At 37.7% G+C, this 20,551-nt stretch overlaps 1 protein-coding gene across 1 annotated transcript; it reads left to right on the top strand.

The window, feature by feature from the left end:
• The first annotated feature begins 915 nt into the window (after positions 1 to 915).
• RNASEH2B (ribonuclease H2 subunit B) lies at positions 916 to 12,958 on the top strand. The gene is made up of 11 exons (XM_039322314.1): positions 916 to 1,068; positions 2,475 to 2,546; positions 2,925 to 3,032; positions 4,362 to 4,438; positions 4,685 to 4,802; positions 6,434 to 6,498; positions 7,562 to 7,667; positions 7,923 to 8,004; positions 9,303 to 9,345; positions 10,617 to 10,697; positions 12,548 to 12,958. Exons 1-11 carry the CDS (start codon positions 981 to 983, stop codon positions 12,653 to 12,655), a joined length of 948 nt encoding a protein of 315 aa, XP_039178248.1. The 5' UTR covers positions 916 to 980; the 3' UTR covers positions 12,656 to 12,958.
• The last annotated feature ends 7,593 nt before the right edge of the window (positions 12,959 to 20,551 follow it).

Raw genomic sequence — 20,551 nt, 5'->3', positions numbered from 1 at the left:
TGCCAATAAAGCCACGTATTAAGATAGACTGACTTGGCACAGTTCTGAGATAGTATTTCAAACAGATAAAGAGAGCAAAAGAGTGACCTGCAGGCTAGTGCTATCTGATTTTAGAAAGGCGTGTGTTTCAAAGCTGAAGAGGAAAGATCTGCAGAAGTGTAGCAGTGGTACGCACACATTACACACAGAGAGACACAATGCTTAAGTATTAAGTTTATACACAACACGTTAAAGTATTTTTTACAAATTTTAAGGTGACCAACCATCCTCCTTTAGGAAGGACAGTCCTCCTTTTGTAAGTTCTGTCCTCCCTCAAAAAGTGTCCTCCTTCATGTCCTCCTTTTCGATATTTGAAGACTAATCTGCAGGGCTTTTTTTCCCCTCATAGAACGCTCAGAACGGTGTTCTGGCACCTTTTTTAGATGGTTTTTTTTTTTCAACTTTTGCATGAGTTGTGCTACTCCCACTATTGGCTTTCAAAAGCCAATAGGAATTGCTGCTGAGTGTGCCAAAACACCCGGCTGGCATATGCAAGTCATCTATATTATTGTTGCAATGAATAAAATGTTTCTTTTATTTACGATATTTTTTTCTTCAATTTATTTGTGTCCTCCTTTTCATTGTAAAAAAGTTGGTCACCTTACAAATGTTTTCAAATCATGCCTATGATTCTTTTTTTGCTTTCCTTTTTTTTTCTTCCGTTTTGCATCCAGGCCCACGCCAAAAATATACAATCCCGCTATATTTGAGACAGTAACAAGAGTTCTGTGTAGTTACATCGCCTCTGCAGAGCATCCGCTTCTACTCTCAGCTTCCCACGCAGGAAAGCAGCTGCCTGTGGCTGGTTTAGGAGCAGCAGTGAAGTTACTGTTTTTGAAATTTGACTCGCAAGCCAAATCGCACCCGCCGCTCTACCATTAATAGCTCTATGGTTAGTAAGCAGAGACCGGACGGAGGCTGTGGCTCCTAGCAGAAGCGAAATGCCGAGCGGGAAGGGGAAGCGGCCAACGGCTCGGGCAGAAAAACGCGGCGGTGGGAGCCGCTGCCAGTGGGTGATGGTTCTTCCAGGTAACCGTGCCCCGGAGCCAGCCGATCCTGGCGTGTTAAAAGAAGCGGCTCCCTTCAGTACATGGAAGGGCTAATTGCGGGCTGCATTCAAGCGATTGAGCTTATATTGCCTTGGACAGCCGCTGGGTGGTTGTGTGAAGGCTGCCGGGCGTTGTGTTAGCCTTCCGCGTTTGCGACCTCTCCCTTCCTACTGTCCCACAACGATATTAGAGATAGCGAACCGTGCTATTCCTGCCCTCCCAAAGAGGTTGGATGATCCAAAATAAAATGAATCTGTCTTCAGAATTGAATTCAACTTCTGCGACTTGATGGGCACGCGTGTATAGGACATTTTGGCTAAAATGCAGAGATTTGCTATTGCTCCCTCATAGTATGTTTTGTTTTGATTGTCCAGTCGATGCTGTGTTCTCCCATCCAGGCCTCATATTGCAGTGTTTCTCAAACTTGCTAACTTTTAAGATGTTTGGATTTCAAATCCCAGTATTCCTCAGCTAGTGGGGAGTTCAATTGGTGGGATTTTACCTACTATCCAATTGTTTGATGGGATCTTACCTACACTCTTATGACCAAGTGGTTCCTAAATGTAATGTAGCAGGTGATTGTTGCCCCCTTGATTCATCTCTTCCATGCTTTTTAGATAAGCATAGATAAAGAAGCTTGACTGCCCCACTTAGCACAATTTCCCCCCAAATTTATGTTCTAGCGAAGGTGAACTAGGCACTGAATCCATCTGGTCTCATTGGGCTTTCAGCATCAGTCTAGACTCAGAGCCCTTAGACCAAATTTGGCATCTTTAAGGCAAGTGGACTTCAATTCCCAGAACATGCTGGGTTGCATATTTCTGAGAGTTGAAGTTCACATATCTTAAAGTTGCCAAGTTTGAAAAACACTGGTTTAGAAACAAAGAGAAAAACCTGGTAGCATGTTTGAAGACAGTCCAAATATTGCATTTCTTCTATTTTTAATCTGAAACGGTGGCACTGATGTGATCTAACTCAGTAATGAAATATCTGCAAACAACAGTCAGAGATCACAAAGAACTCTGTGTTGGTGGTTTCCAGACAAGGGCCGCTGTCTTCTGAATCAGACAATGATATCAGGGTAAAGTGAAATGACTTGGCCATCTTATTTCCATGCCCAAGAGCATTGATGACAAGCTTGAGGAAAGAAACATCTGGACTGTGCCTTCCAACCTTATTTATAATAAGGCTGCCCTCAAAAGATAGGGTTCAGCCAATAAACTCTTTCAAGTTTGAAGAGGACAAAAGGAAGACTTGCTTGGTTCTTAGGAAAAGAATTTCTATTCTTCAGAACTTACCAGACAACCTCATAGTCATGATTTTTAAGGTGCTATAATAATTATGTATGGGCACCTATCACATTCTAGCATTCTCCCTCTCTTTCAGAAACTGCAACTGATCTCCCAAAGAAGCCAGGTGCTGGGCCTTTATTTACAAGGCTGCCACATCCAAGTACAGGCAAGGCTCACATTGTAAAATATTACTTGCTTGATGCCATCTGATTGGTTTCTTTTTATTTTTATAGTAATAGTCTTGCCCTCTTCCTGGTTACTATTATCCCTTTGTTAGCTGAAATTTTAAAAGCTGACATATTATGGTATAGAAGGTAATTATATCCAATTATTGTTTGATTATTTGTTAGTGGAATAGTATGGTTGATTTCCTCCTATTCCTTTTTTGTCTTTTGTACATTTGCTAAATTTTCTTTTGCTTACCACTCATACATATTGAGATATTTTTCTGTAAAAATACTATTGTTTTCTCTTCAGTCAGATGAGCCTTGGAAAAATATTGCACAGCAAAACCAGAATGTGATAGTGGTTTCTTTCTTAACAGGACAAGCTGCCCTTTATTTATTTGGTAGTGATGCATACCACATATTTGAAATGAAAGCTTTTCATGAAGCATACCGGTCATGGTTTATTGGTCAAGAAGTTCAATATGGTAAGTGTAAGGTTGAACAGGACATAGATCTATCTCACCTAATGCTCCCTTAATGCTGGGAAATCTGGCTCTCTGGATGCATTGTCAATGATGAGAGATGCTGGGAGTTGTAGTTTAATGTAACATTCCTGGAATTCCATAGACTCTCCACTTTTGTTGCAAGTCCTTGAGTCGCAATCGCACTTCTTAAAAGCTATTCATATTATGATTGCTTATTTCTTTCTTCCCTCACAGAAGTAGAAATTGGGATGTTCCAACAAATTGTCATTTATTTCATTGAATCATCATGACTTGTATCAAGTGTTAGGATGATCTTTTCACAGTGATTTGAAGGTATCACTATCCACTTTTGGATCTTTATGTCTGGCAGAGGAGGAAAAAAAGGGGTTTTTTTTGCATGTCTTTATTGCAGTTGGGTTTTGAGAAAATTTTGAGCTCAGAGAATGGATTGCACCTTACATTTTTTAATGGTCCATTTTCCCCTGGCAGCACCTTGGAGAGAGAGTTTGGCTTTTTCTGACATCTCATTTCTCTTGAGGCTAGACAGATAAGGTACAATTATGCTTTTTTTGTTACTCTACACTGGGCAAACATGCTACTTAGACTAGGGTCTTTCTTATGGGAGGGGGGAAATAAACCAAATTATTCATATATGGTTTTACTCAATTTTTTTAAACCCTAAGTGGAAAATTATTATGCCCAAATAGGGCAATTCTGCAGAAATGTTTAGCAGACCATACTTACTTGAATCACAACATCCAATCCATTTCTTCTCACTTTGATTCACATGAGATCCAGTTTTGCCTTGTAGGTAAAAATTTTAGAACCATATGGGAAATACTAATACAGCAGTTATTTTAAGAAAAATGTAGATGTTTTTATGAAATTTGGGGAGGGTGTTATAGAGCACTTCAAATTTGATTTTAAAAAATGGCTTCATAGCAAATTGAACTACGGTCATAAAACTTGCCTGCAACTCTTTAAACAGCTGCATCTTTTCCTGGTTTGCATGACACTCTTAGAAAAGTTTTGAAACTGTATTTGATGTAGCATATAGTCGCATTATTTTTATTGCCCTATATGCATATTGTCTTGTATGTCTGTGGGAAACAACAGATGTTTAGAATTTGAATATACAACATCTTTCCTCTTTGTAATATACTCATCCTCTTAAAATTTTATTTTAAAGTCTAAATTTAAATTGGCAAAGATAGATTGTAGCTGTTTGACTTTGCTGCTGAATCATTTTAGTTTTTGTCCCTAACTTATGGAAGCAGTCCAGAATGTGTAGTACAGTTCCTTTTAGAATATTTATTTTTCCACCTTCAGATGGACGTCTATTTTTTGCTACACCAATGGACCCCTTGTTTCTTGTGCTTTTCTACCTCATCAGAGCAGAGAAAGAGGTAAAATGTTTCAGGAAAATGACATTACATTATATATCCCTTCCCCTCCCCCCCCAAACAAATTTCCATCATTTCTAAATGTTTCAAGAACTAAAATTCTGAAATTTCTGGAATTATAGTTAATGCTCTGCTGCTTTCTTATTTATTGGAGCATTTGGCTCGGCAATAAGATGTTTTGGTTAAGAATTGTTTGAATCACTTTAATTTTTTTTAAAAAAACTGATTGTTCCTCTGCCTCACCTTCAGCAGGGAAAGTTTCAGCCACTGGATCAGGTTTTGGTGGATGAAGAGTTTTCTTCCAGCATACAATTGCTACAGTGCACAAGTACTTTGCAGTCAGTTCACCACATAGCTGAGCAAAAAGGTACAAAGCAAGCAAAAATTATTAATAATTAATGCAGACCTGCAAACTTTAGCCACTACTTATGTTAGGCCACTTGACATAGCCAGCTGTGTTGGGTATCTCACAAACCATCCTCGCACCAGTAGAGAAATGAGATAGAATAAATCTGGTGTCCTTTGTGAATACAAAGAGATCTTTTCTAAGATAAACTGCTGAGGTTGCCTATTTAGGGTTTAATCCAGACCTCTGTCCCTTGAAGTGCTACCGGAGAGTGTTCTGCTTAGGATAGTCCTCCTGGTCAGGCAGAGCCAATTCTCTCCTGATTCCCCTAATTCTAACTCATAACTCCCATCGCCTATGCTGATGGGGAGGGGGGGGGAGGCCTTCAAGGATTACAGGTAGTCCTTGTTTAGCAACCACCATTGGGATCAGCAACTCAGTCATTATGCAAAGCGGTCACTAAGTAAAACTGACTGATCTTCCTTCAGCTTTTCTTTGCTTTACAAAAGGGGTGTCAAACTGGTGCCCGCAGGCCAGAGGCGTCACGCGCAGGCCACGCCCACCCCAGCTCTGCAAAGGCAAAAAAACGTCGCGATACGGTCACGTGATGCGATCGAGTTTGACACCCTTGCTTTACAACCTCTGAAGGTTGTGAATGCAAGGATTGGTTGCAAAGTTACTATTTCATCAGTGCCACAACTGCAAACCATCGCTAAATGCAGACTATCTATATAGGAATTAGGGCAGAGGTCTTCAAACTTGGCCATTTTAAGACTTGTGGACTTCAATTCTTAGAATTCCTCAGCCAGCATGGAGTCCACAAGTCTTAAAGCGGCCAAGTTTGGAGACCCCTGAATTAGGGGATAGGGCAGGGTATGTTGTAGCTTTTATAGCAGTCTGCAAAAATTGCTGCCTGTCCAATGCCCTACTAAATGAGAAGCTTTGTATGGATGAAAGGAGCTCACCTATTTTTAGGAGGCAAATTCAAGATCCAGCCTATAATATTCATATTTCCAGAGATGCCCTCCATTAAATATATAAGCATTTGCTCTAACTGCATCTAATAAAAAGAAGGATCAAACTCAGCACCTGCAAGACTGTGAAAGCATGATTCTGAAATTCTAAAGCAGTGTTTCTCAAACTTGGCAACTTTGAGATGTGTGGACTTCAACTCCCAGAATTCTCTATTAGAATGTCTGGTTGAGGAATTCTGGGAATTGAAGTCCACTCTTCTTAATGTTGCCAAGTTTGAGAAATACTTGTCTAAAGGGCTGCTACCAATTGTAGTGAAATGTTCCCAACCTGGTTCCCTCAGCTTTCATCATTCTCTCCCTCCCCCCCCCCCAGTAGCACAGCTATTCTGAGGATACTGGGAATTGTAATGCAACACAGCTGAAAAGCACTATTCACAATTGAAAAGTAAGATATTTTATATAATACTCAGATAAATTAACTAGACTGTGGTTTAGATTTAGTATTAGTTAATTGTGTATGTGTGTGTGTGCATATTCAAGGTATATATTCATCATCTCTAAAATATTTGATAATGTTGACAAACTTCTCCAAATACTGAAATAAATTTGTATTTTGTCTCAGTTCCATTAATGCACAGAGTAAATATAGTTTGGTTCTCTCTTTCTCTTTATTCTCAGAAATAGATGGTAAGAATTTTTTTAGATACAGTGAAAAGAAAACACTGACATGGTTAAATAAAAAGGTATATTTTTCTCTATTATCCATTTTAATATCAAGTATAGCATTTCTTTCTTCAATGACAGATCTGTTGTGTAATACATTGTTTTGAACTATAAAGCAAATATGTAATAAAAACTGGAAAACAATGATGTAAAGAAAATTTGATTTTAAGGCATATTTTTTCTCATTGTGTAGAGAAAATGCTAGCCATTTCATACGAGATTTTGATTTCACTGCAGTTGTTGACTGAATTGGCTGATCTTGCTTCTTGGGACCTAGTTTTTATCTTTTAAAAAGTAAACATACTTCTAACAGCATTAGATTATATATTTATAAAATATCATACCAAGGACTCAGATACATGGCATCCGTTTCATAGTTTTATAGTTGTTTCAATATTAGAGGTTCTAGAAAATCTGGAAAAAATGGTAAAGAATCAGCTAAGATTGAATTAAAGATTGAATTAAATTGGACAGAATGCCCCATGTTGGTTTCAATAGATATTTACATTCACTTTTTATCTGTAATATAGCATAATCAATTTAGTGATAGTCTGAAAACGAACAGACATGGGTTCTGTAACACAACTGTTACTTTTTTTAAAAAAAAAGTTTTTTTTTTTACAATTTCAAGAAGGCAATTGCAACAAAATGGCTGTTACTAGCATAATTCTGCTAGCTTTAGTCTTCCTGCCACGGTATGATTACTGTGGAAGAAATTTTGTTACATTGGGGGGGGGGATGGTTTACATATTGCAATTTAACAGTGTGCATTAATCACTTACTAAAATGTGTTTATTTAATTGAGTTCTACAGCTGCCTATCTTATAGCAATGATTCTAATAGTGATACATAGTATGCATATAATTCTTCATAATCTTCTGCTGAACAACTTAAATAGGAATATCTTATTCTGTTTTTAAAAAATCTCATTGCCTGAACAGATAGCATTTCGATAATGCTGAGGGTCTGTGCTTCCTATCCCTATGACAAAGAGGCACTGTTTTCTATGAAATATATGTAAAGGATTTCAGTGTGTGGCTTCAAACTTTGATTATGATGGTACTATTTTATGGCTTTTCCTAGGTTAACCAACTGGTGAAAGTATTAAAAGAAAATAGCATACCTGTGAGTGGAAAAGTACAGGCTGCTACATTTATCAGCAATAATCAGGCCAACAGTGGCACAGAAGGTAAGATAACTACATTTGTTGAAGAAAGGTATTTAAAGTGAAATATACCAGTTTGCCTTCATAGATTTTGATTTATGAAACTTACTCTGAGGTTTTACTTTCCTTTTTAATCATTGCCAGAAAGGGACCCTGGCAAAATCATTTGTGTCTGGGATGAACTGAGTAAGAGAAGAAAAAAATGAATACAATTGGCACATGAAGCCTCTAAATAAGATCGATGAATAACATGCAATATCTATTTCATTTATTTTTCAGAGGATTATATTTGTTATGCTCATGGCTTAATATCAGAGTATATTCCCGAAGAGCTAAGTGGAACATTGGCTAATTATTTAAGGTGAGAATTTTTTTTAAAAAAAAACTAACTGCTTCAAACAAGAATTTTCCTGTCATGCTTCCATCACTAATACTGGTTTGAAAAATGGACTTAGGTAGGGTAGTGGAGCCTTCCCTATTTCCCTGCTTTCCTTCCATACAACTGCTTTTCTTGTCCCTTTTTCCAAGTTGGGAGTACACTGTTCAGTGAAAGAAACTGGACTTCATAGAATGGTGGGGATATTCCTCAAAGCAGCAGAGACCTTTCTGTGACTAGATCTTGGTTTGCATCAGGTTTGTTTGTCTGATTTCTGAGGATCCCTGTCAGGCCCAAAACCCAGGAAAGACACAAGGTGATTCTTCCAAGCAGAATTCTTTGTTGTTCCACACCTGTAGACAGAATCTTGTCAAACTGAAGCACTCTATTCTCTACATCAGGGGTGTCAAACTGCTGGCCCATGGGTCGGTTGCATCATGCGGAGGCCACGCCCACCCCAGCTCTGACAATGCGAAAAAAGTCACGACACTTCACATCACGCGGCAAGTTTGACACCCGTGCTCTACATCAAGCATATTTTCCAAGAACTGTTAGGAAGGAGCCTCTTTCACTCTCTTTCTTTCACACAACATATCTGGACTGAGCTGCCTCTGGAATACACCATTTCTCTTCTGGAAATGCTATATTCCATCCCAGTTCCAGAGGGGAGTTGTTTAGGAAAGAAGAGGCATCTCAGTTTTGTGTTTGTGTGTATATGTCTGACTCCGTGTTTTGTTTTCTTTGCTATCTTTTAATCTTTGAGAGAAGGTTCGCATGCTTGAAGGGTTCAGCACAGGACTGATGCAGTAAACCATCAGTGAAGACAAAATGATTCTCAAATAGTGCTCTTAATACTTGTTTTCATTAAGATGAGTTAGTAAGTGTATAAAAACACATTTGCTGACCATGGCTGATCTTGAAAAAGCTTAGTTCGGTCAAATCTAGTTAAAACTTCAGTGGAAAGTGGTCAGAAAATATCAGGGCTGGAATAGTGGGGAAAAAACATCTTGGAAGTAGGCAATGTCAAATCATTTCTGTATTTCTGTACTGTTAAAAAAAAAATATTAGGACATGTCCATAAAGTCACCAGGAGTTGAACTTGACTCAAAGGAAGCTTCATAGTTTCTAACGTTTGTTTAATTGTTGATGAATGCACTATAATACTGTAAATTAATTTCTGTGGAAAACTCACAACAGGCTTCATAATGACATAATTAAGTGAAGTAAATAGGCTGATGGAATCAGATAGTTCTAGAGTTTAACTTGACCTTTCTGGCTTCCAGACTCCCACAAGGTACAGATCTTCCCACAGAGCCAGCATCAAAGGTAAGGACTTCTTAAGAAAGTCTGCTTCTCAAAACGTACAACTCTGAGCCATTCAGAAGTGCTTGATTTCCAAATCCCATAAGCTCCATTTCTGTGGCCATTGGTCAAAAATTGTGGGAATCATAATCCAGCATATTCGAGAAAACCCTATAGTTTCTCCACACTTGGTTTAGATGTTGCTCACTGATTTTACAACTGGACTGGAAAAAAAAAATCCTTGCTATAAAAGAACTGCTTTGAATTCATTACTGAAGATAATTCTTGAAATATTGATTACCTTTGTTATAAAGAGAGTTTGCTTTTTCAAGCATATAAGTGACATCAATTTAGTTATGCAGGCTGCTTAATTGGTTCAGTAACCTTTTCAGTTACTGGGCATCCTCATGTAAAAATACCCTTTAAACCATGGGTGCAGTCTTACCCTGACATCTCACCTGAGCTCATTATGGAAATGCTAAAGCTTCAGGAGACTTAAGCAAGACTAAAACCTGAATCCTTTAAAAAACTTTTTCTTGGGAAAGAGTAATTATTTAATTGGGAGAATTGTATCTCACAGGACTCAAGCTGATTCCCAAACTAATAGGAGTGTTCAAAAACTGAAAAAATGTGTTTTGTTTTGAACTCAAGCCAAAATTGCATTCAGAAATTCAGCCAATCTGTTTAAGTTTGGCTGAGGATTAGAAGAAACAAAAATCTGAAATAATTTAAATATTCTGTGATTGTGCATAAAAAAAATTGTATTGGATAATTTGGCTATTGAAAAAACATGCAAAAATTCAGACAACCACCAGATGGCATTAAAGAGACAATTTTCAATTATAGTAGCTAAAATGTAATGGAACACCTGGAACAATAGTGTTTCTGTCCATATGTGGAACAGAAGATCTGAAACATAGAATTCATAAGCAAAGCAATTGAAAACCATGAAATTGTTCATGGACAAACGGTTTTGTATGTTCTTCTAGCTACACTGATAAGTATTTTCAAGTGATAAAGTGGTACGCAATCCCAAATTCCACTTGTGTCATTTCATGACTGTCTCATTTTGGGAGTTTGGACAACTGAGAAGCATAGCATAGCAGCACTTTCAAAATTCACATCTCAGCTTTAGATTTACTAATTAATCATCAAAGATTAGATCATACAGTGATATTTCATATTTCTCTATGGTGTATGTCTAAGTTTATTCCATAAAGTCTGAACATTTTTGACTGTAAAATTCACAAGCCCAATATGTGATTTATGGCTCAGATCACTCTTTAACATTACAGAAAAGGAAACTGTCAGATGGTCCTGTGGAAGCTGAGGAAGATTATACTAAATTCAATACTGGTGATCTGAAAAACAAAAAGGTATGTATTTTTGTGTTTTCCTGCCTCATATTTTGTCTATCAGTAATAAGGCCTATTAAAAAGGGGGGAAGGAAGACAGAGAAGCTATTTAAGCAAGTATGATCTATAAGACATCAATAGAATCCTGTATTTCAGAATAGTGTGTCTTAATTGTCAAAACAGCTAGATAAAATGTTAAATAGAGCGAGGAGAGAAGGGAGAGAGAATAAAAAGTACTACCCTTTTTAAAGAACTATTTTTAAAAAGATTTAAAAGCACTGGTTTCTAGAGATTTAGATTACTTTTCTACAGAATTCACAAAGCCATGATGTTTGCTTGATTTTGGCTCAGTGAGGTGTTTGATCACTGCCAGAGGGTAAATGTTGCCTTAGTATGATGTGCACAGTACTTTGCAATATTGACATTAATATATTTGGTGTTTTTCCTAATTGGGCCAGGTTTTAGCTCTGCAAGCACCTTAAAAGGGTTATTTTTGGAAAATGCAGCTGAGTACAATGTTTCCCACAGAGATCAGTGGGGCTTGTGATACTGATTTAGTATAAAACCAGGCTGTCACATAAAAGTACCAGTAGAGGACATGAAAAGTAGTGCAGAAACTGAAAGCACTGGTTAGATTGCCCACTTAATCTCCTGCTAAGCCGGTGAACTGGCTTATGATTAGGGGACTGGGAGCTAAAACATATAAGGAACAGTTGCTGGAATTGGGTATGTCTAGTTTAATGAAGAGAAGGACTAGGGGGGACATGATAGCAATGTTCCAATATCTCAGGGGCTGCAACAAAGAAGAGGGAATCAGGCTACTCTCCAAAGCGCCTGAAGGCAGGATAAGAAGCAATGGATGGAAACTAATCAAGGAGAGAAGCAACCTACTAAGGAGAAACTTAGAACAATTAACCAGTGGACAACCTGCCTCCAGAAGCAGTGAATGCTCCAACACTGGAAGTTTTTAAGAAGAGACTGGACAGCCATTTGTCCGAAATGGTATAGGGTTTCCTGCCTGAGCAGGGGGTTGGACTAGATGACCTCCAAGGTCCCTTCCAACTTAATTATTATTAACTGAAGGTTGCAAAGAAGTGATTGATTCCTCACAAGGCAGATTTCCTATGCATGTGGCTGCTATGATATGCACAATGGAGTTAGTGGAGTTAATTGATGTTAGTAGCGTCTCATACATGTTGTCTGCTTTGGGTGAAATAGCAGTGCAAATCTGTTTTTAAAAATTATGTGGATTAGAATAGTATTTGGTTGGGAGGAATAGAAATAGTTTCATTATTAGAGAAATACAATATGAACTTTGGCTAAGCGTTGGCCAAAGATTTCGCTAACTAAAATCAGTGGAGACCATGGAGATTTCTTCTTGCTACCTTGCTCAGGTCTCATAGCTATCCAAGTCTATCTTTACTATTGTCTTGGTGAGATTTTCCTCCGATAAGAATTTTAATTCAGTTTAGTCACCATAAGAGTTGAATAATAGCTTATAAATCAAGCAGAAACTCTTGTCTGGTCTTTATGTCAGTCTTTGTTTCATGATTATCAAAGTCATATCAACAATATTAAAGATTTATGTACTGATCTATTCAGGAGGTCACATGGTTTAGGAAGAACATGCTTGTACTTTTTTTTCACAATGTAATCTGGAAAAGGGTATTTTTACATGAATTTGTTTCTCAGATCATTTACTTTTATTTTTTTTATCTTAGTTGATTCTTTGGGATTGGCATGATTTTTATAATGACTCTCTGAATAAAATGTGTGAAGGATTGTGTGCAGTTACCATTTATGAGTCCTGTTACATGAAAAAAATTGAGTCTTAAACTTGTGCTGACGTTTTACTTTGTTCTTACTTCCAGGCAAACAGTAAAATGTCAGCTTCACAAAAAGCTTTAGCGAAAGTTGACAAGAGTGGCATGAAAACAATGTCTTCTTTCTTCAGTCCAAAAACTACAACACCAAAATGAACGGAGGAGGGTGCTGTTTGGTGTAGTAATTATCTTGGAAATGTTTTATGAAACTAGAAGCTACTTATAACTTTCTTTCTTCTTCTATTTCCCCCTATTAAGACTTGTCAGAAGTAGAAATCTATGATACTGGTGTGAATGTAATCAAAGTTAATTTTTTATATTTGTTTTAGGGAAACTAGGCTCAGTTACCTGCTACAGATAGCGATCTGTCTTCATATCATTATTACTGAAAATTCACAGTACAATGCAAAGCAATGCATTCGTTTCTGAATAAATTATATGCACTTCTTGTTTTTTAAATTGTTGATGATTTTTGGCTGAGGGAAATCTTACGTGTACAGGTACGTCCTCTTTAATTTAAAAACTGACTGAGTATTATTGTTGGCTGTTGATCTTTATTTTTCCATATTGGTGATCTGGGTCTTTGCTTATATATATCTTGAATGATGAATGATTTGGGGTATTTTTTTCAAACTGGGAAAGTTTTAAAGATAGCGCTTTAAGGAGAAGCTGAATTATTAATATTAAGCTTATCAGTACGGGCAGTCCTTGACTTATGACCAGTTGATAAAGGACCATTCAAAGTTACAATGGACTAAAAAAAAATTAACAACCCATCCTTGAAATGATGACCACTGCATCACCCCTGTGGTCATGTAATCACATTTTGGGTGTTGACAGCCAACTTGCGTTTACAGTGTCCCAAAGTCATGTGATCAAATTTTGTGATGTTTTTTGACATTGTCCAACAAAACGCCCATTGGATAAACTAGATTCGGACTTTCGACCACGTGCTTCACTTAATGACCACATTACTACCTTAACAATGATGGTCAAAAGCAGTTGTAAAATCAAGTCTTTGTGGAGTTGCAGGGAGTGCATTCCCTTGTACTTTTTGGATGAACCCCAAAGCGTAGTGTTGCCTTATTCAAACTAGTTTTTTTTCCCCCCCACTGGGAAAGAGGGTTCCATGTTTTCAGCAGGCAGGTAGGGATTGCTGTTTCCAGAGTGGAATTTCATCTTTATCTTCTTTGCCTCCTTTTAAATTTTATAAACAGCTCTATGTTTTCATATTTTATTTATACACTACCAGAGTCTCTCTATGAGGGAGATGGGCGGTTTCAAACTTTGATGCATAAATAAACAATAAAATGCAATTCCCTACCATGGACATCAAAGGATAAATGATAAGCAGCACATAGATTTCCTGTCAGGAAATGTGAGGTGAAGTTAACTACTGTGATATCAAGTCATCTTTACAATCCCTAGTCCGGGCATAGGATTAGCCAAGGCTCAAGGCAAATTATGAGTCACTTACAGAAAGAGCCAAGAATGGTTTGTTTCATTAGCTGTTTAATGACAAACAAGATATCTGTGGTGTGAATAAATGGCTTTAGACCAAAAGACGGGCTCTGTCCTGAAGGAGGGGGTTTCCAAGATCTTTCTACAAATACTTCCAAAATTTCCATTCTATCCTCAGAACTGGAAATTCAGTTTGCAATTTCTGAGGCACACCAAAGAGAACGACTTTGCTGTTCTCTGAAGTAGGTAAACAGTAAGACCAGATTTCCTTCATCGTATTAATTACAATAGAGTATATAACTGCCCTCTCCCAACCACCACCACCATTGTTAAGTCCTCCCAGCAACAGAATAAGATAATATTAGGAGACTCTTTGTATTGAGAGAAGCAGAAAGGGTGGTTTCTGCCATCTTCGCGGTTGCATGTATGCTCAAAGGTAAGAAAAATGAAGCGTCACATTATATAAACCACTTTTTAAAATATGTATTGTTTATCATAAAAAGTAAAAGAGAAAAACAAAACAAAACATACATTCAATATTAGCAACAACAAAAAAGAAAAAAGTGTACAAAAAAGGAGGACAAATTGATCAAATACAGTAAATTTAACATTTAATATGTAGGATCCATCCTGGCTGCTGAAAAAAAAAGAAAAAGCAGCAAGTTTCCCCTTTTACAAGTATATCCAGTGTGTGTTCACATATTTGCAAGATCACCACATACAATAAAATGAACTGGATTTTGACTATATTTCCAGCACTTATTAAAAATCCCTTTATACATTTTTGCTAGTCTATCTGGGGTCCAGTACCAATTATATACATCACTTTTTAAGTCTGAGTAAGGTAAGAAAATTACAAGAACTCGCAGAAAGTCCACAGTGTAATGGCGGAACTTTTCTAAAAGAGAATGCAAAGTGCTGAAGGAGTGTGGTTATTGCCAAGATGTTTTGAAAGCAATGATTCTTTTTCCTCTTGTGATTGTTCTCCATGACAACTTTCAGCTTCTGATAGGTTATCTGGGGGCCCAGGGAGAACAAAGGTGTGAGAAAAACAATTTGGAATATTTTCATTAAAGTTTGAGCTGTGACCAGAATCAGTTTGTCAGCCATTCTATGGATCACCCCCTGCTAATTCCTTGTCAGTTTTCATAGGTGAGAATTGCTATTTTCATAAACAATAATAGTAAAGTTCATGTAACTACTTGACCAAGTTCAGTTCTTTCCTCTCAAACCTGCAAGTGTGTGTATCTAAACAAAAAAAGCAACTTACAAAACTCAAATATGTAAACAACCCAATGGTTATATCCATGTTGTACTTCATGCCAATAGAAAAGAATGGTTCTCTCTGTTCCTTAATTATTGATTGTAGAATATAGGATCGTAAGAAGTAGGGAGTCCCCTGAAATTGATGTGCTTTGTAACTTAGAAATTCTTAGAAATAATTTTCAATTTGCTCATAACCATGATTTAAGTGCTGCTGGACGGCTTGTTTCTACTTTTCCACCAATATTTTGACAGTCCCCAATGAGGTGAGTTAGCTCATTTTCAGCTCCGGAGCACAAAAATCCCTGACCCCATCATCAGGAATTTCCTTCCATGGACACCAAAACGGCTCAATTCTTAAAAACTACAAAAAGCACCATTTTTAAGCATGAAATTTATCTCCGAATCCCATTCCGACGTCTGATTTTACATTTGGGTCAAAAAAAAAATTTCACCTCCGGGGCACAAAAATCCCTGACCCCGGCATTGGAATTTCCTTCCCTGGACACCAAAACGGGTCAATTTTTAAAAACTACAAAAAGCACCAATTTTAAACATGAAATTTAACCCTGAATCCCATTCTGACGTCCTTTTTTACATTGGGTCAAAAAAAAAAAGTTCACCTCCGGAGCACAAAAATCCCTCACCCTGACATCAGGAATTTCTTTCCCCGGACACCAAAATGGCTCAATTCTTAAAATCTACAAAAAGGACCATTTTTAAGTATGAAATTTAACCCTGAATCCAATTCTGACGTCCGTTTTTACATTGGGTCAAAAACAAATTTTCACCTCATAGCACAAAAATCCCTGACCGCGGCATCAGGAATTTCCTTCCCTGGACACCAAAACGGCTCAATTCTTAAAAACTACAAAAAGCACCATTTTTAAGCATGAAATTTAACCCCGAACCTCATTCTGATGTCCATTTTTACATTTGAGTCAAAAAGAAATTTTCACCTCCGAAGCACAAAAATCCCTGACCCCGGGCATCAGGAATTCCTTCCTTGGACACCAAAACGGGCCAATTTTTAAAAACTACAAAAAGCACCATTTTTAAGCATGAAATTTAACCCCAAATCCCATTCTGATGTCCGTTTTTACATTTGAGTCAAAAAGAAATTTTCACCTCCGAAGCACAAACATCCCTGACCCCGGCATCAGGAATTTCCTTCCCTGGACACCAAAATGGGTCAATTCTTAAAAACTACAAAAAGCACCATTTTTAAGCATGAAATTTAACCCCGAATCCCATTCAGACGTCCTTGTTTATATTTGGGTCCAAAAAAAAATTCTCCTCTAGAGCACAAAAATCCCTGACCCCGGCATCAAGAATTTCCTTGCCAGGGCACCAAAACGACTCAGTTTTTAAAAACTACAAAAAGCACCATTTTTAAGCATGAAATTTAACCCCGAATCCCATTCTGACGTCCGTGTTTACATTTGAGTCAAAAAGAAATTTTCACCTCCGAAGCACAAACATCCCTGACCCCGGCATCAGGAATTTCCTTGCCAGGGCACCAAAACGACTCAGTTTTTAAAAACTACAAAAAGCACCATTTTTAAGCATGAAATTTAACCCCGAATCCCATTCTGACGTCCGTGTTTACATTTGGGTCAAAAAAAAAATGTTCCCCTCTGGAGCACAAAAATCCCTGACCCCGGCATCAAGAATTTCCTTCCTTGGACACCAAAACGGCTCAATTTTTAAAAATTACTAAAAGGACCATTTTTAAGCATGAAATTTAACCCCGAATCCCATTCTCACGTCCATTTTTACATTTGGTTCAAAAAAAATTTTTCACATCCAGAGCACAAAAATCCCTGACCCCGGCATCAAGAATTTCCTTCCCCAGACACCAAAACGGCTCAATTTTTAAAAACTACAAAAAGCACCATTTTTAAGCATGAAATTTAACCCCAAATCCCATTCTGATGTCCGTTTTTACATTTGGGTCAAAAAAAAATTTTCACCTCCGGAGCAAAAACATCCCTGACCCCGGCATCAGGAATTTCCTTCCCTGGACACCAAAACTGCTCAATTTTTAAAAATTACAAAAAGGACCATTTTTAAGCATGAAATTTAACCCCGAATCCCATTCTCACGTCCATTTTTACATTTGGTTCAAAAAAAAATTTTCACATCCAGAGCACAAAAATCCCTGACCCCGGCATCAGGAATTTCCTTCCCTGGACACCAAAACGGGTCAATTCTTAAAAACTACAAAAAGCACCATTTTTAAGCATGAAATTTAACACAAAATCCCATTCTAACGTCCGTTTTCACATTTGGGTCGAACAAAATTCATCTCCGGAGCACAAAAATCCCTGACCCCGGATCAGGAATTTCCTTCCCTGGACACCAAAACGGCTCAATTTTTAAAAACTACAAAAAGAACCATTTTTAAGCATGAAACTTAACCCCAAATTCCATTCTGACATCCTTGTTTACATTTGGGTCCAAGAAAAATTTCACCTCTAGAGTACAAAAATACCTGACCCTGGCATCAGGAATTTCCTTCCCCGGACACCAAAACGGCTCAAATCTTAAAAACTACAAAAAGCACCATTTTTAAGCATGAAATGTAACCCCAAATCCCATTCTGACATCCATTTTTACATTTGGGTCAAAAAAAAAAAATTTCACCTCCGTAGCACAAAAATCCCTGACCCCGGCATCAGGAATTTCCTTCCCCGGACACCAAAACGGCTCAATTCCTAAAAACTACAAAAAGCACCATTTTTAAGAATGAAATTTAACCCCGAATCCCATTCTGACAGCCATTATTATATTTGGGTCAAAAAAAAATTTCACCTCCGGAGCACAAAAATCCCTGACCCCGGCATCAGGAATTTCCTTCCCCGGACACCAAAACGGCTCAATTTTTAAAAACTACAAAAAGCACCATTTTTAAGTATGAAATTTAACCCCGATTCCCATTCTGACGTCCATTTTTACATTTGGGTCAAAAAAAAATTTCACCTCTGGAGCACCAAATTCCCTCAACCGGGCATCAGGAATTTGCTTCCCTGGACACCAAAACGGGTCAATTTTTAAAAATTACAAAAAGCACCATTTTTAAGCATGAAATTTAACCCCAAATCCCATTCTGACAGCCATTATTATATTTGGGTCAAAAAAAAATTTCATGCTTCACCTCCGGAGCACAAAAATCCCTGACACCGGCATCAGGAACTTCCTTCCCCGGACACCAAAACGGCTCAATTCCTAAAAACTACAAAAAGCACCATTTTTAAGAATGAAATTTAACCCCGAATCCCATTCTGACAGCCATTATTATATTTGGGTCAAAAAAAAATTTCATGCTTCACCTCCAGAGCACCAAAATCCCTGACCCCGGCATCAGGAATTTCCTTCCCCAGACACCAAAACGGCTCAATTTTTAAAAACTACAAAAGTACCATTTTTAAGTAAGAAATTTAACCCCGAATGCCATTCTGACGTCCATTTTTACATTTGGGTCAAAAAAAAATTTTCACCTCTGGAGCACAAAAATACCTGACTCCGGCATCAGGAATTTCTTTCCCCGGACAGAATCCCATTCTGACGTCCGTTTTTTCATTTGGGTCAAAAAAAATTTTTTACCTCCGGAACACAAAAATCACTGACCCTGCCATCAGGAATTTCCTTCCCCGTACACCAAAACGGCTCAATTCTTAAAAACTACAAAAAGCACTATTTTTAAGCATGAAATTTAACCCCGAACCTCATTCTGATGTCCGTTTTTACATTTGGGTCAAAAAAAAAATTTCACCTCCAGAGCACAAAAATTCTTGACCCCGGCATCAAGAATTACCTTCCCCGGACACCAAAACGGCTCAATTTTTAAAAATTACAAAAAGCAACATTTTTAAGCATCAAAAGTAACCCTGAATCCCATTATGACGTCTGGTTTTACATCTGGGTCAAAAAAAATTTTCAGCTCCGAAGCACAAAAATCCCTGACCCCGGCATCAGGAATTTTCTTCCCCGGACACCAAAACGGCTCAATTTTTAAAAACTACAAAAGTACCATTTTTAAATAAGAAATTTAACCCGGAATGCCATTCTGACATCCATTTTTACATTTGGGTCAAAAAAAAATTTTCACCTCTGGAGCAGAAAAATCCCTGACTCTGGCATCAGGAATTTCTTACCCTCGACAGAATCCCATTCTGACGTCCGTTTTTTCATTTGGGTCAAAAAAAATTTTTACCTCCGGAGCACAAAAATCACTGACCCTGGCATCAGGAATTTCCTTCCCCGGACACCAAAACGGCTCAATTCTTAAAAACTACAAAAAGCACAATTTTTAAGCATGAAAATTAACCCCGAATCTCATTCTGATGTCAGTTTTCACATTTGGGTCGAAAAAAATTCATCTCCGGAGCACAAAAATCCCTAACCCCAGCATCGGGAATTTCCATCTCGGGACACCAAAACGGCTCAGTTTTTAAAAACTACAAGACGCACCATTTGTAAGCATGAAATTTAACCCTGAATCCCATTCTGATGTCCTTTTTTACATTTGGGTTACAAAAAATTTTTCACCTCTGAAGCACAAAAATCTCTGACCCGGCATCAGGAATTTCCTTCCCCAGACACCAAAACAGCTCAATTCTTAAAAACTACAAAAGCACCATTTTTAAGCATGAAATTTAACCCCGAATCCCATTCTGATGTCCGTTTTCACATTTGGGTCAAAAAAAATTTCATCTCCGGAGCACAAAAATCCCTGACCCCGGCATTTGAAATTTCCTTCCCCAAACACCAGAATGGTTCAATTTTAAAAAACTACAAAAAGAACCATTTTTAGGCATGAAATTTAACCCCAAATCCCATTCTGACGTCCTTGTTTACATTTGGGTCCAAGAAAAATTTCACCTCTAGAGTACAAAAATCCCTGACCCCGGCATCAGGAATTTGCTTCCCCGAACACCAAAACGGTTCAATTTTTAAAAACTACAAAAGTACCATTTTTAAGTAAGAAATTTAACCCCGAATGCCATTCTGACGTCCAATTTTACATTTGGGTCAAAAAAAAATTTTCACCTCTGGAGCACAAAAATCCCTGACTCCGGCATCAGGAATTTCTTTCCCCGGACAGAATCCCATTCTGACGTCCGTTTTTTCATTTGGGTCAAAAAAATTTTTTACCTCCGGAACACAAAAATCACTAACCCTGCCATCTGGAATTTCCTTCCCCGTACACCAAAACGGCTCAATTCTTAAAAACTACAAAAAGCACCATTTTTAAGCATGAAATTTAACCCTGAATCCCATTATGACGTCTGCTTTTACATTTGGGTCAAAAAAAAATTTCACCTC

Source organism: Crotalus tigris, unplaced genomic scaffold, assembly GCF_016545835.1.
Source record: "Crotalus tigris isolate CLP2741 ecotype Arizona unplaced genomic scaffold, ASM1654583v1 scf7180000023940.98998, whole genome shotgun sequence".
Classification (NCBI taxonomy): domain Eukaryota; kingdom Metazoa; phylum Chordata; class Lepidosauria; order Squamata; family Viperidae; genus Crotalus; species Crotalus tigris.
The sequence above is the reverse complement of the archived record's forward strand: the minus strand, read 5'-3'. Positions and strand labels throughout refer to the sequence as shown.

Excerpts from the sequence above, each read along its gene's own strand:
- RNASEH2B (XM_039322314.1), top strand. The coding sequence starts at position 981 with ATGCCGAGCGGGAAGGGGAAGCGGCCAACGGCTCGGGCAGAAAAACGC. Across the intron at positions 2,547-2,924 it reads GCTGCCACATCCAAGTACAG|GACAAGCTGCCCTTTATTTA; the intron begins GCAAGGCTCACA and ends CTTTCTTAACAG. Across the intron at positions 8,005-9,302 it reads ACATTGGCTAATTATTTAAG|ACTCCCACAAGGTACAGATC; the intron begins GTGAGAATTTTT and ends TCTGGCTTCCAG.